The sequence below is a fragment of the Oncorhynchus masou genome, unplaced genomic scaffold (assembly GCF_036934945.1).
Source record: "Oncorhynchus masou masou isolate Uvic2021 unplaced genomic scaffold, UVic_Omas_1.1 unplaced_scaffold_181, whole genome shotgun sequence".
NCBI lineage: Eukaryota > Metazoa > Chordata > Actinopteri > Salmoniformes > Salmonidae > Oncorhynchus > Oncorhynchus masou.
Window position 1 is genome coordinate 165,731 of NW_027016550.1, and position 11,404 is coordinate 177,134.

At 53.8% G+C, this 11,404-nt stretch overlaps 1 protein-coding gene across 2 annotated transcripts in view; it reads left to right on the plus strand.

Moving 5' to 3' along the window:
* LOC135538752 (GRB2-related adapter protein-like) overlaps nt 1–9,363 on the plus strand; it is a 51,947-nt gene extending 42,584 nt beyond the window's left edge. For both annotated transcript variants that reach the window (XM_064964659.1, XM_064964658.1), the window contains 2 exons: nt 7,878–8,046; nt 8,591–9,363. In XM_064964659.1, the coding sequence (XP_064820731.1) occupies nt 7,878–8,046; nt 8,591–8,770 (349 nt within the window). In that variant the 3' untranslated portion in view covers nt 8,771–9,363. The remainder of the gene's footprint in view (nt 1–7,877; nt 8,047–8,590) is intronic.
* The last annotated feature ends 2,041 nt before the right edge of the window (nt 9,364–11,404 follow it).

Sequence of the window (11,404 nt, forward strand, 5' to 3'; positions counted from 1 at the left end):
GGTTGAGGGGGTGTTGTTGTGATGGACTGTTGTCTGGTTGAGGGGGTGGTGTTGTGATGGACTGTTGTCTGGTTGAGGGGGTGGTGTTGTGATGGACTGTTGTCTGGGTCTGGTTGAGGGGGTGTTGTTGAGCTGGACTGTTGTCTGGGTCTGGTTGAGGGGGTGGTGTTGTGCTGGACTGTTGTCTGGTTGAGGGGGTGTTGTTGAGCTGGACTGTTGTCTGGGTCTGGTTGAGGGGGTGTTGTTGAGCTGGACTGTTGTCTGGGTCTGGTTGAGGGGGTGTTGTTGTGATGGACGGTTGTCTGGTTGAGGGGGTGGTGTTGTGCTGGACTGTTGTCTGGTTGAGGGGGTGGTGTTGTGCTGGACTGTTGTCTGGTTGAGGGGGTGTTGTTGTGCTGGACTGTTGTCTGGTTGAGGGGGTGTTGTTGTGCTGGACTGTTGTCTGGGTCTTGTTGAGGCGGTGTTGTTGTGCTGGACTGTTGTCTGGTTGAGGGGGTGTTGTTGTGCTGGACTGTTGTCTGGTTGAGGGGGTGTTGTTGTGCTGGACTGTTGTCTGGTTGAGGGGTGTTGTTGTGCAGGACTGTTGTCTGGTTGAGGGGTGTTGTTGTGCTGGACTGTTGTCTGGTTGAGGGGGTGGTGTTGAGCTGGAATGTTGTCTGGTTGAGGGGTGTTGTTGTGCTGGACTGTTGTCTGGGTCTGGTTGAGGGGTGGTGTTGAGCTGGACTGTTGTCTGGTTGAGGGGTGGTGTTGTGCTGGACTGTTGTCTGGGTCTGGTTGAGGGGGTGTTGTTGTGATGGACTGTTGTCTGGTTGAGGGGTGGTGTTGTGATGGACTGTTGTCTGGTTGAGGGGGTGGTGTTGTGATGGACTGTTGTCTGGGTCTGGTTGAGGGGGTGTTGTTGAGCTGGACTGTTGTCTGGGTCTGGTTGAGGGGGTGGTGTTGTGCTGGACTGTTGTCTGGTTGAGGGGGTGTTGTTGAGCTGGACTGTTGTCTGGGTCTGGTTGAGGGGGTGTTGTTGAGCTGGACTGTTGTCTGGGTCTGGTTGAGGGGTGTTGTTGTGATGGACGGTTGTCTGGTTGAGGGGTGGTGTTGTGCTGGACTGTTGTCTGGTTGAGGGGTGGTGTTGTGCTGGACTGTTGTCTGGTTGAGGGGGTGTTGTTGTGCTGGACTGTTGTCTGGTTGAGGGGTGTTGTTGTGCTGGACTGTTGTCTGGGTCTTGTTGAGGCGGTGTTGTTGTGCTGGACTGTTGTCTGGTTGAGGGGGTGTTGTTGTGCTGGACTGTTGTCTGGTTGAGGGGTGTTGTTGTGATGGACTAATGTCTGGTTGAGGGGGTGGTGTTGTGCTGGACTGTTGTCTGGTTGAGGGGTTGTTGTTGTGCTGGACTGTTGTCTGGGTCTGGTTGAGGGGTTGTTGTTGTGATGGACTGTTGTCTGGTTGAGGGGGTGTTGTTGTGATGGACTAATGTCTGTTTGAGGGGGTGGTGCTGTGCTGGACTGTTGTCTGGTTGAGGGGGTGTTGTTGTGCTGGACTGTTGTCTGGTTGAGGGGGTGTTGTTGTGCTGGACTGTTGTCTGGTTGAGGGGGTGTTGTTGTGCTGGACTGTTGTCTGGTTGAGGGGGTGGTGTTGTGATGGACTAATGTCTGGTTGAGGGGGTGGTGTTGTGCTGGACTGTTGTCTGGTTGAGGGGTTGTTGTTGTGCTGGACTGTTGTCTGGTTCTTGTTGAGGGGGTGTTGTTGTGATGGACTGTTGTCTAAGTCTGGTTGAGGGGGTGTTGTTGTGATGGACTGTTGTCTGGTTGAGGGGGTGTTGTTGTGCTGGACTGTTGTCTGGGTCTGGTTGAGGGGGTGTTGTTGAGCTGGACTGTTGTCTGGGTCTGGTTGAGGGGGTGGTGTTGTGCTGGACTGTTGTCTGGTTGATGTGGGGGTTTTGTTGTGATGGACTGTTGTCTGGTTGAGGCGGTGGTGTTGTGCTGGACTGTTGTCTGGTTGAGGGGGTGGTGTTGTGCTGGACTGTTGTCTGGGTCTGGTTGAGGGGGTGGTGTTGTGCTGGACTGTTGTCTGGTTGAGGGGGTGTTGTTGTGCTGGACTGTTGTCTGGTTGAGGGGTGGTGTTGTGCTGGACTGTTGTCTGGTTGAGGGGGTGTTGTTGTGCTGGACTGTTGTCTGGTTGAGGGGGTGTTGTTGTGCTGGACTGTTGTCTGGTTGAGGGGGTGTTGTTGTGCTGGACTGTTGTCTGGTTGAGGGGGTGTTGTTGTGCTGGACTGTTGTCTGGTTGAGGGGGTGGTGTTGTGCTGGACTGTTGTCTGGTTGAGGGGGTGTTGTTGTGCTGGACTGTTGTCTGGTTGAGGGGGTGGTGTTGTGCTGGACTGTTGTCTGGTTGAGGGGTGGTGTTGTGCTGGACTGTTGTCTGGGTCTGGTTGAGGGGGTGTTGTTGTGATGGACTGTTGTCTGGTTGAGGGGGTGTTGTTGTGCTGGACTGTTGTCTGGTTGAGGGGGTGGTGTTGTGCTGGACTGTTGTCTGGTTGAGGGGGTGTTGTTGTGATGGACTGTTGTCGGGGTCTGGTTGAGGGGGTGTTGTTGTGATAGACTGTTGTCTGGTTGAGGGGGTGTTGTTGAGCTGGACTGTTGTCTGGTTGAGGGGGTGTTGTGCTGGACTGTTTTCTGGTTGAGGGGGTGTTGTTGTGATGGACTGTTGTCTGGTTGAGGGGGTGTTGTTGTGATGGACTGTTGTCTGGTTGAGGGGGTGTTGTTGTGCTGGACTGTTTTCTGGTTGAGGGTGTGTTGTTGTGCTGGACTGTTTTCTGGTTGAGGGGGTGTTGTTGTACTGGACTGTTGTCTGGTTGAGGGGGTGGTGTTGTGCTGGACTGTTGTCTGGTTGAGGGGGTGGTGTTGTGCTGGACTGTTGTCTGGGTCTGGTTGAGGGGGTGTTGTTGTGATGGACTGTTGTCGGGGTCTGGTTGAGGGGGTGTTGTTGTGATAGACTGTTGTCTGGTTGAGGGGGTGTTGTTGAGCTGGACTGTTGTCTGGTTGAGGGGTGTTGTGCTGGACTGTTTTCTGGTTGAGGGGTGTTGTTGTGATGGACTGTTGTCTGGTTGAGGGGTGTTGTTGTGATGGACTGTTGTCTGGTTGAGGGTGTTGTTGTGATGGACTGTTGTCTGGTTGAGGGGTGTTGTTGTGCTGGACTGTTTTCTGGTTGAGGGTGTGTTGTTGTGCTGGACTGTTTTCTGGTTGAGGGGTGTTGTTGTACTGGACTGTTGTCTGGTTGAGGGGTGGTGTTGTGCTGGACTGTTGTCTGGTTGAGGGGTGGTGTTGTGATGGACTGTTGTCTGGTTGAGGGGTGTTGTTGTGATGGACTGTTGTCTGGTTGAGGGGTGTTGTTGTGATGGACTGTTGTCTGGTTGAGGGTGTTGTTGTGCTGGACTGTTTTCTGGTTGAGGGTGTGTTGTTGTGCTGGACTGTTTTCTGGTTGAGGGGTGTTGTTGTACTGGACTGTTGTCTGGTTGAGGGGTGGTGTTGTGCTGGACTGTTGTCTGGTTGAGGGGTGGTGTTGAGCTGGACTGTTGTCTGGTTGAGGGGGTGGTGTTGTGATGGACTAATGTCTGGTTGAGGGGTGGTGTTGTGCTGGACTGTTGTCTGGTTGAGGGGGTGTTGTTGTGATGGACTGTTGTCTGGTTGAGGGGGTGTTGTTGTGCTGGACTGTTGTCTGGTTGAGGGGGTGTTGTTGTGCTGGACTGTTGTCTGGTTGAGGGGGTGGTGTTGTGATGGACTGTTGTCTGGGTCTGGTTGAGGGGGTGTTGTTGTGATGGACTGTTGTCTGGTTGAGGGGTGTTGTTGTGCTGGACTGTTGTCTGGGTCTGCTTTAGGGGTGTTGTTGAGCTGGACTGTTGTCTGGGTCTGGTTGAGGGGTGTTGTTGTGATGGACTGTTGTCTGGTTGAGGGTGGTGTTGTGCTGGACTGTTGTCTGGTTGATGTGGGGGTTTGTTGTGATGGACTGTTGTCTGGTTGAGGGGGTGGTGTTGTGCTGGACTGTTGTCTGGTTGAGGGGGTGGTGTTGTGCTGGACTGTTGTCTGGTTGAGGGGGTGTTGTTGTGCTAGACTGTTGTCTGGTTGAGGGGGTGGTGTTGTGCTAGACTGTTGTCTGGTTGAGGGGGTGTTGTTGTGCTGGACTGTTGTCTGGTTGAGGGGGTGGTGTTGTGATCGACTGTTGTCTGGGTCTGGTTGAGGGGGTGTTGTTGTGATGGACTGTTGTCTGGTTGAGGGGTGTTGTTGTGCTGGACTGTTGTCTGGTTGAGGGGTGGTGTTGTGCTGGACTGTTGTCTGGTTGAGGGGGTGTTGTTGTGATGGACTGTTGTCTGGGTCTGGTTGAGGGGGTGTTGTTGTGATAGACTGTTGTCTGGTTGAGGGGGTGTTGTTGAGCTGGACTGTTGTCTGGTTGAGGGGGTGTTGTGCTGGACTGTTGTCTGGTTGAGGGGGTGTTGTTGTGATGGACTGTTGTCTGGTTGAGGGGGTGTTGTTGTGATGGACTGTTGTCTGGTTGAGGGGGTGTTGTTGTGCTGGACTGTTGTCTGGGTCTGGTTGAGGGGGTGATGTTGTGATGGACTGTTGTCTGGTTGAGGGGGTGTTGTTGTGATGGACTGTTGTCTGGTTGAGGGGGTGGTGTTGTGCTGGACTAATGTCTGGTTGAGGGTGTGGTGTTGTGATGGACTGTTGTCTGGTTGAGGGGGTGTTGTTGTGATGGACTGTTCTCTGGGTCTGGTTGAGGGGGTGGTGTTGTGCTGGACTGTTGTCTGGTTGAGGGGGTGGTGTTGTGCTGGACTAATGTCTGGTTGAGGGGTGGTGTTGTGATGGACTGTTGTCTGGTTGAGGGGGTGTTGTTGTGCTGGACTGTTGTCTGGTTGAGGGGGTGGTGTTGTGCTGGACTGTTGTCTGGTTGAGGGGTGGTGTTGTGATGGACTGTTGTCTGGGTCTGGTTGAGGGGGTGTTGTTGTGATGGACTGTTGTCTGGTTGAGGGGGTGTTGTTGTGATGGACTGTTGTCTGGTTGAGGGGGTGGTGTTGTGATGGACTGTTGTCTGGTTGAGGGGTGTTGTTGTGATGGACTGTTGTCTGGTTGAGGGGGTGTTGTTGAGCTGGACTGTTGTCTGGTTGAGGGGGTGGTGTTGTGATTGACTGTTGTCTGGTTGAGGGGTGTTGTTGTGATGGACTGTTGTCTGGTTAAGGGGGTGTTGTTGTGCTGGACTGTTGTCTGGTTAAGGGGGTGTTGTTGTGATGGACTGTTGTCTGGTTGAGGGGGTGGTGTTGTGATGGACTGTTGTCTGGTTGAGGGGGTGTTGTTGTGATGGACTGTTGTCTGGTTAAGGGGGTGTTGTTGTGCTGGACTGTTGTCTGGTTAAGGGGGTGTTGTTGTGATGGACTGTTGTCTGGTTGAGGGGGTGTTGTTGTGATGGACTGTTGTCTGGGTCTGGTTGAGGGGGTGGTGTTGTACTGGACTGTTGTCTGGTTGAGGGGGTGGTGTTGTGCTGGACTGTTGTCTGGTTAAGGGAGTGGTGTTGTGCTGGACTGTTGTTTGGGTCTGGTTAAGGGAGTGGTGTTGTGCTGGACTGTTGTTTGGGTCTGGTTAAGGGAGTGGTGTTGTGCTGGACTGTTGTTTGGGTCTGGTTAAGGGAGTGGTGTTGTGCTGGACTGTTGTTTGGGTCTGGTTAAGGGAGTGGTGTTGTGCTGGACTGTTGTTTGGGTCTGGTTAAGGGAGTGGTGTTGTGCTGGACTGTTGTTTGGGTCTGTGCTGACTGGAGTGTAATCACCTGCTGTTCCAGCTCCACCTGCCTTACCTCCAGCTGGGTGAATGTATTCTTCATTTCAATGAGGGAGTAGTAATCTGTGCTGGGAGGTTGACTTTCCACTGGGGGTGGCTCGTCTGTGGGGTTATATAATGAAGAGGTCTGGTCTGGCCCGCTGGGGTGGCTCGTCTGTGGGGTTATATAATGAAGAGGTCTGGTCTGACCCGCTGGGGGTGGCTCCTCTGTGGGGTTATGTAATGAAGAGGTCTGGTCTGGCCCGCTGGGGGTGGCTCGTCTGTGGGGTTATGTAATGAAGAGGTCTGGTCTGGCCCGCTGGGGGTGGCTCGTCTGTGGGGTTATATAATGAAGAGGTCTGGTCTGGTCTGCTCGGGGTGGCTCATCTGTGGGGTTATATAATAAAGAGGTCTGGTCTGGCCCGCTCGGGGTGGCTCATCTGTGGGGTTATATAATGAAGAGGTCTGGTCTGGCCCGCTGGGGGTGGCTCGTCTGTGGGGTTATATAATGAAGAGGTCTGGTCTGACCCGCTGGGGGTGGCTCGTCTGTGGGGTTATATAATGAAGAGGTCTGGTCTGGCCCGCTGGGGGTGGCTCGTCTGTGGGGTTATATAATGAAGAGGTCTGGTCTGGTCTGACCCGCTGGGGGTGGCTCGTCTGTGGGGTTATGTAATGAAGAGGTCTGGTCTGGCCCGCTCGGGGTGGCTCATCTGTGGGGTTATATATTGAAGAGGTCTGGTCTGGCCCGCTGGGGGTGGCTCCTCTGTGGGGTTATATAATGAAGAGGTCTGGTCTGGCCCGCTGGGGGTGGCTCGTCTGTGGGGTTATATAATGAAGAGGTCTGGTCTGGCCCGCTGGGGGTGGCTCCTCTGTGGGGTTATATAATGAAGAGGTCTGGTCTGGCCCGCTGGGGGTGGCTCCTCTGTGGGGTTATATAATGAAGAGGTCTGGTCTGACCCGCTCGGGGTGGCTCGTCTGTGGGGTTATATAATGAAGAGGTCTGGTCTGGCCCGCTGGGGGTGGCTCCTCTGTGGGGTTATATAATGAAGAGGTCTGGTCTGACCCACTCGGGGTGGCTCGTCTGTGGGGTTATATAATGAAGAGGTCTGGTCTGGCCCGCTCGGGGTGGCTCGTCTGTGGGGTTATATAATGAAGAGGTCTGGTCTGACCCGCTCGGGGTGGCTCGTCTGTGGGGTTATATAATGAAGAGGTCTGGTCTGACCCGCTGGGGGTGGCTCCTCTGTGGGGTTATATAATGAAGAGGTCTGGTCTGACCCGCTGGGGGTGGCTCGTCTGTGGGGTTATATAATGAAGAGGTCTGGTCTGACCCGCTGGGGGTGGCTCGTCTGTGGGGTTATATAATGAAGAGGTCTGGTCTGGCCCGCTCGGGTGGCTCCTCTGTGGGGTTATATAATGAAGAGGTCTGGTCTGACCCGCTGGGGGTGGCTCGTCTGTGGGGTTATATAATGAAGAGGTCTGGTCTGACCCGCTGGGGGTGGCTCGTCTGTGGGGTTATATAATGAAGAGGTCTGGTCTGGCCCGCTCGGGGTGGCTCCTCTGTGGGGTTATATAATGAAGAGGTCTGGTCTGACCCGCTGGGGGTGGCTCGTCTGTGGGGTTATATAATGAAGAGGTCTGGTGTGGCCCGCTCGGGGTGGCTCGTCTGTGGGGTTATATAATGAAGAGGTCTGGTCTGGCCCGCTGGGGGTGGGGGTATCTTTCTCAAGGAAGAGCTTCTCCTGCCTGGCTAATTCTTTAATTTGGTGAAAGTCCAGCTGAAACTGTTTGGGGGTTACCCTGTACCATTACTGTTCCAGACTCATAGAGATTTATATTAGCTGAGTCCTCATTGCCTTGTATCCTGAGTTCCACCCCTTGTTAACACCCCCTCTCTTAGCAAAGGGGTAGTGTGCTAATAGTTTGGTGTTGTTTCTCCCCAACCCTCTCCTTTCCCCTCTCTCTCTGTCTCCGCCCCTCTCGCCCTGTCTCCGCCCCTCTCGCCCTGTCTCCGCCCCTCTCTCCCTGTCTCCGCCCCTCTCGCCCTCTCTCCGCCCCTCTCTCCCTGTCTCCGCCCCTCTCTCCCTCTAGTTACGGGGACCATGTGCAGCACTTCAAGGTGCTCCAGGACAGGTCAGGACAGTACTTTGTTTGGGAGGAGATGTTCTTCTCTCTGAATCAGATGGTGGAGTTTTACCATAGCAACAGCATCGCCAAGGAGGGAACCGTCTTCCTACGAGACCCAGAACACCCTGCCAGGGTAACTCATCACAACAATTAAATTTCAATTCGTATCTCTACCTCCCTCTCTACCTTCCTCTCTACCCCCCTCTCTCTCTCTTTAGCCTGGTCTGAACATTACTAGCCTGGTCTGAACAGTACTAGCCTGGTCTGAACATTACTAGCCTGGTCTGAACATTACTAGCCTGGTCTGAACAGTACTAGCCTGGTCTGAACAGTACTAGCCTGGTCTGAACATTACTAGCCTGGTCTGAACAGTACTAGCCTGGTCTGAACAGTACTAGCCTGGTCTGAACAGTACTAGCCTGGTCTGAACATTACTAGCCTGGTCTGAACAGTACTAGCCTGGTCTGAACAGTACTAGCCTGGTCTGAACAGTACTAGCCTGGTCTGAACAGTACTAGCCTGGTCTGAACAGTACTAGCCTGGTCTGAACAGTACTAGCCTGGTCTGAACAGTACTAGCCTGGTCTGAGCAGTACTAGCCTGGTCTGAGCAGTGCATAGCATCAGCAGGGTTTGTATACATCATTGGTCTAACCCTCTCCTGTACCCCCCCCTCCAGCACCCCCACCACGCCCATGCTCTGTTTGACTTCACCCCCCACCACCCCTCCCAGCTACGCTTCCTCCGCGGTGATTTCATCGACCTGCTCGACTGTTCCGATTCGCTGCGCTGGAGAGGCCGTTGTCATGGACGCGTTGGATTCTTCCCCCCGGAGTATGTCCAGGCCGTCTACCAATGACCCCGCCCCATCTGCCCCGCCCCCATCTACAACGGACCCCACCCCCATCTGCCCCCGCCCCCCGCCCCCATCTACCAATGGACCCCACCCCCATCTGCCCCGCCCCATCTACCACTGGAGAGAGACAACAACTGGAGAGAGACTGGAGAGAGACTAGAGAAAGACAGCAGCTGGAGAGAGACTGGAGAGAGAGAGCAACTGGAGAGAGACTGGAGAGAGACAGCAACTGGAGAGAGACTGGAGAGAGACTGGAGAGAGACTGGAGAGAGACTGGAGAGAGACAGCAGCTGGAGAGAGACTGGAGAGAGACTGGAGAGAGACTGGAGAGAGACAGCAGCTGGAGAGAGAATGGAGAGAGACAGCAACTGGAGAGATACTGGAGAGGGACTGGAGAGAGACAGCAGCTGGAGAGAGACTGAAGAGAGAGACTGGAGAGAGACTGAGGAAAAAATGTCATCAGGGAGACATGAGAGGACACAGAGACTGAGGAGCCTCCAGGAGACAGCCATCTCACTGTGGATAAGGACCAGAGACTGAGGAGCCTCCAGGAGACAGCCATCTCACTGTGGATAAGGACCAGAGACTGAGGAGCCTCCAGGGAGACAGCCATCTCACTGTGGATAAGGACCAGAGACTGAGGAGCCTCCAGGAGACAGCCATCTCACTGTGGATAAGGACCAGAGACTGAGGAGCCTCCAGGAGACAGCCATCTCACTGTGGATAAGGACCAGAGACTGAGGAGCCTCCAGGAGACAGCCATCTCACTGTGGATAAGGACCAGAGACCGAGGAGCCTCCAGGAGACAGCCATCTCACTGTGGATAAGGACCAGAGACCGAGGAGCCTCCAGGAGACAGCCATCTCACTGTGGATAAGGACCAGAGACCGAGGAGCCTCCAGGAGACAGCCATCTCACTGTGGATAAGGACCAGAGACCGAGGAGCCTCCAGGAGACAGCCATCTCACTGTGGATAAGGACCAGAGACTGAGGAGCCTCCAGGAGACAGCCATCTCACTGTGGATAAGGACCAGAGACTGAGGAGCCTCCAGGAGACAGCCATCTCACTGTGGATAAGGACCAGAGACTGAGGAGCCTCCAGGAGACAGCCATCTCACTGTGAATAAGGACCAGAGACTGAGGAGCCTCCAGGAGACAGACATCTCACTGTGGATAAGGACCAGAGACTGAGGAGCCTCCAGGAGACAACAGCAGTCTGCTCTCATGCTCTGTCAGGACAACACGTTAACAACGTAACAGCAGTCTGTTCTCATGCTCTGTCAGGACAACACGTTAACAGCGTAACAGCAGTCTTTTCTCATGCTCTGTCAGGACAACACGGGAACAACAGCAGTCTGCTCTCATGCTCTGTCAGGACAACACGGGAACAACAGCAGTCTGCTCTCATGCTCTGTCAGGACAACACGTTAACAGCGTAACAGCAGTCTGCTCTCATGCTCTGTCAGGACAACAGCGTAACAGCAGTCTGCTCTCATGCTCTGTCAGGACAACAGCGTAACAGCAGTCTGTTCTCATGCTCTGTCAGGACAACAGCGTAACAGCAGTCTGCTCTCATGCTCTGTCAGGACAACAGCGTAACAGCAGTCTGCTCTCATGCTCTGTCAGGACAACAGCGTAACAGCAGTCTGTTCTCATGCTCTGTCAGGACAACAGCGTAACAGCAGTCTGCTCTCATGCTCTGTCAGGACAACAGCGTAACAGCAGTCTGTTCTCATGCTCTGTCAGGACAACAGCGTAACAGCAGTCTGCTCTCATGCTCTGTCAGGACAACAGCGTAACAGCAGTCTGCTCTCATGCTCTGTCAGGACAACAGCGTAACAGCAGTCTGTTCTCATGCTCTGTCAGGACAACAGCGTAACAGCAGTCTGTTCTCATGCTCTGTCTGGACAACAACGTAACAGCAGTCTGCTCTCATGCTCTGTCAGGACAACAATGTAACAGCAGTCTGCTCTCATGCTCTGTCAGGACAACAGCGTAACAGCAGTCTGCTCTCATGCTCTGTCAGGACAACAGCGTAACAGCAGTCTGTTCTCATGCTCTGTCAGGACAACAGCGTAACAGCAGTCTGTTCTCATGCTCTGTCAGGACAACAATGTAACAGCAGTCTGTTCTCATGCTCTGTCAGGACAACACGTTAACAACGTAACAGCAGTCTGCTCTCATGCTCTGTCAGGACAACAGCGTAACAGCAGTCTGTTCTCATGCTCTGTCAGGACAACAACGTAACAGCAGTCTGCTCTCATGCTCTGTCAGGACAACAGCGTAACAGCAGTCTGCTCTCATGCTCTGTCAGGACAACAATGTAACAGCAGTCTGTTCTCATGCTCTGTCAGGACAACAGCGTAACAGCAGTCTGTTCTCATGCTCTGTCAGGACAACAGCGTAACAGCAGTCTGCTCTCATGCTCTGTCAGGACAACAACGTAACAGCAGTCTGCTCTCATGCTCTGTCAGGACAACAACGTAACAGCAGTCTGCTCTCATGCTCTGTCAGGACAACAGCGTAACAGCAGTCTGTTCTCATGCTCTGTCAGGACAACAGCGTAACAGCAGTCTGTTCTCATGCTCTGTCAGGACAACAATGTAACAGCAGTCTGTTCTCATGCTCTGTCAGGAC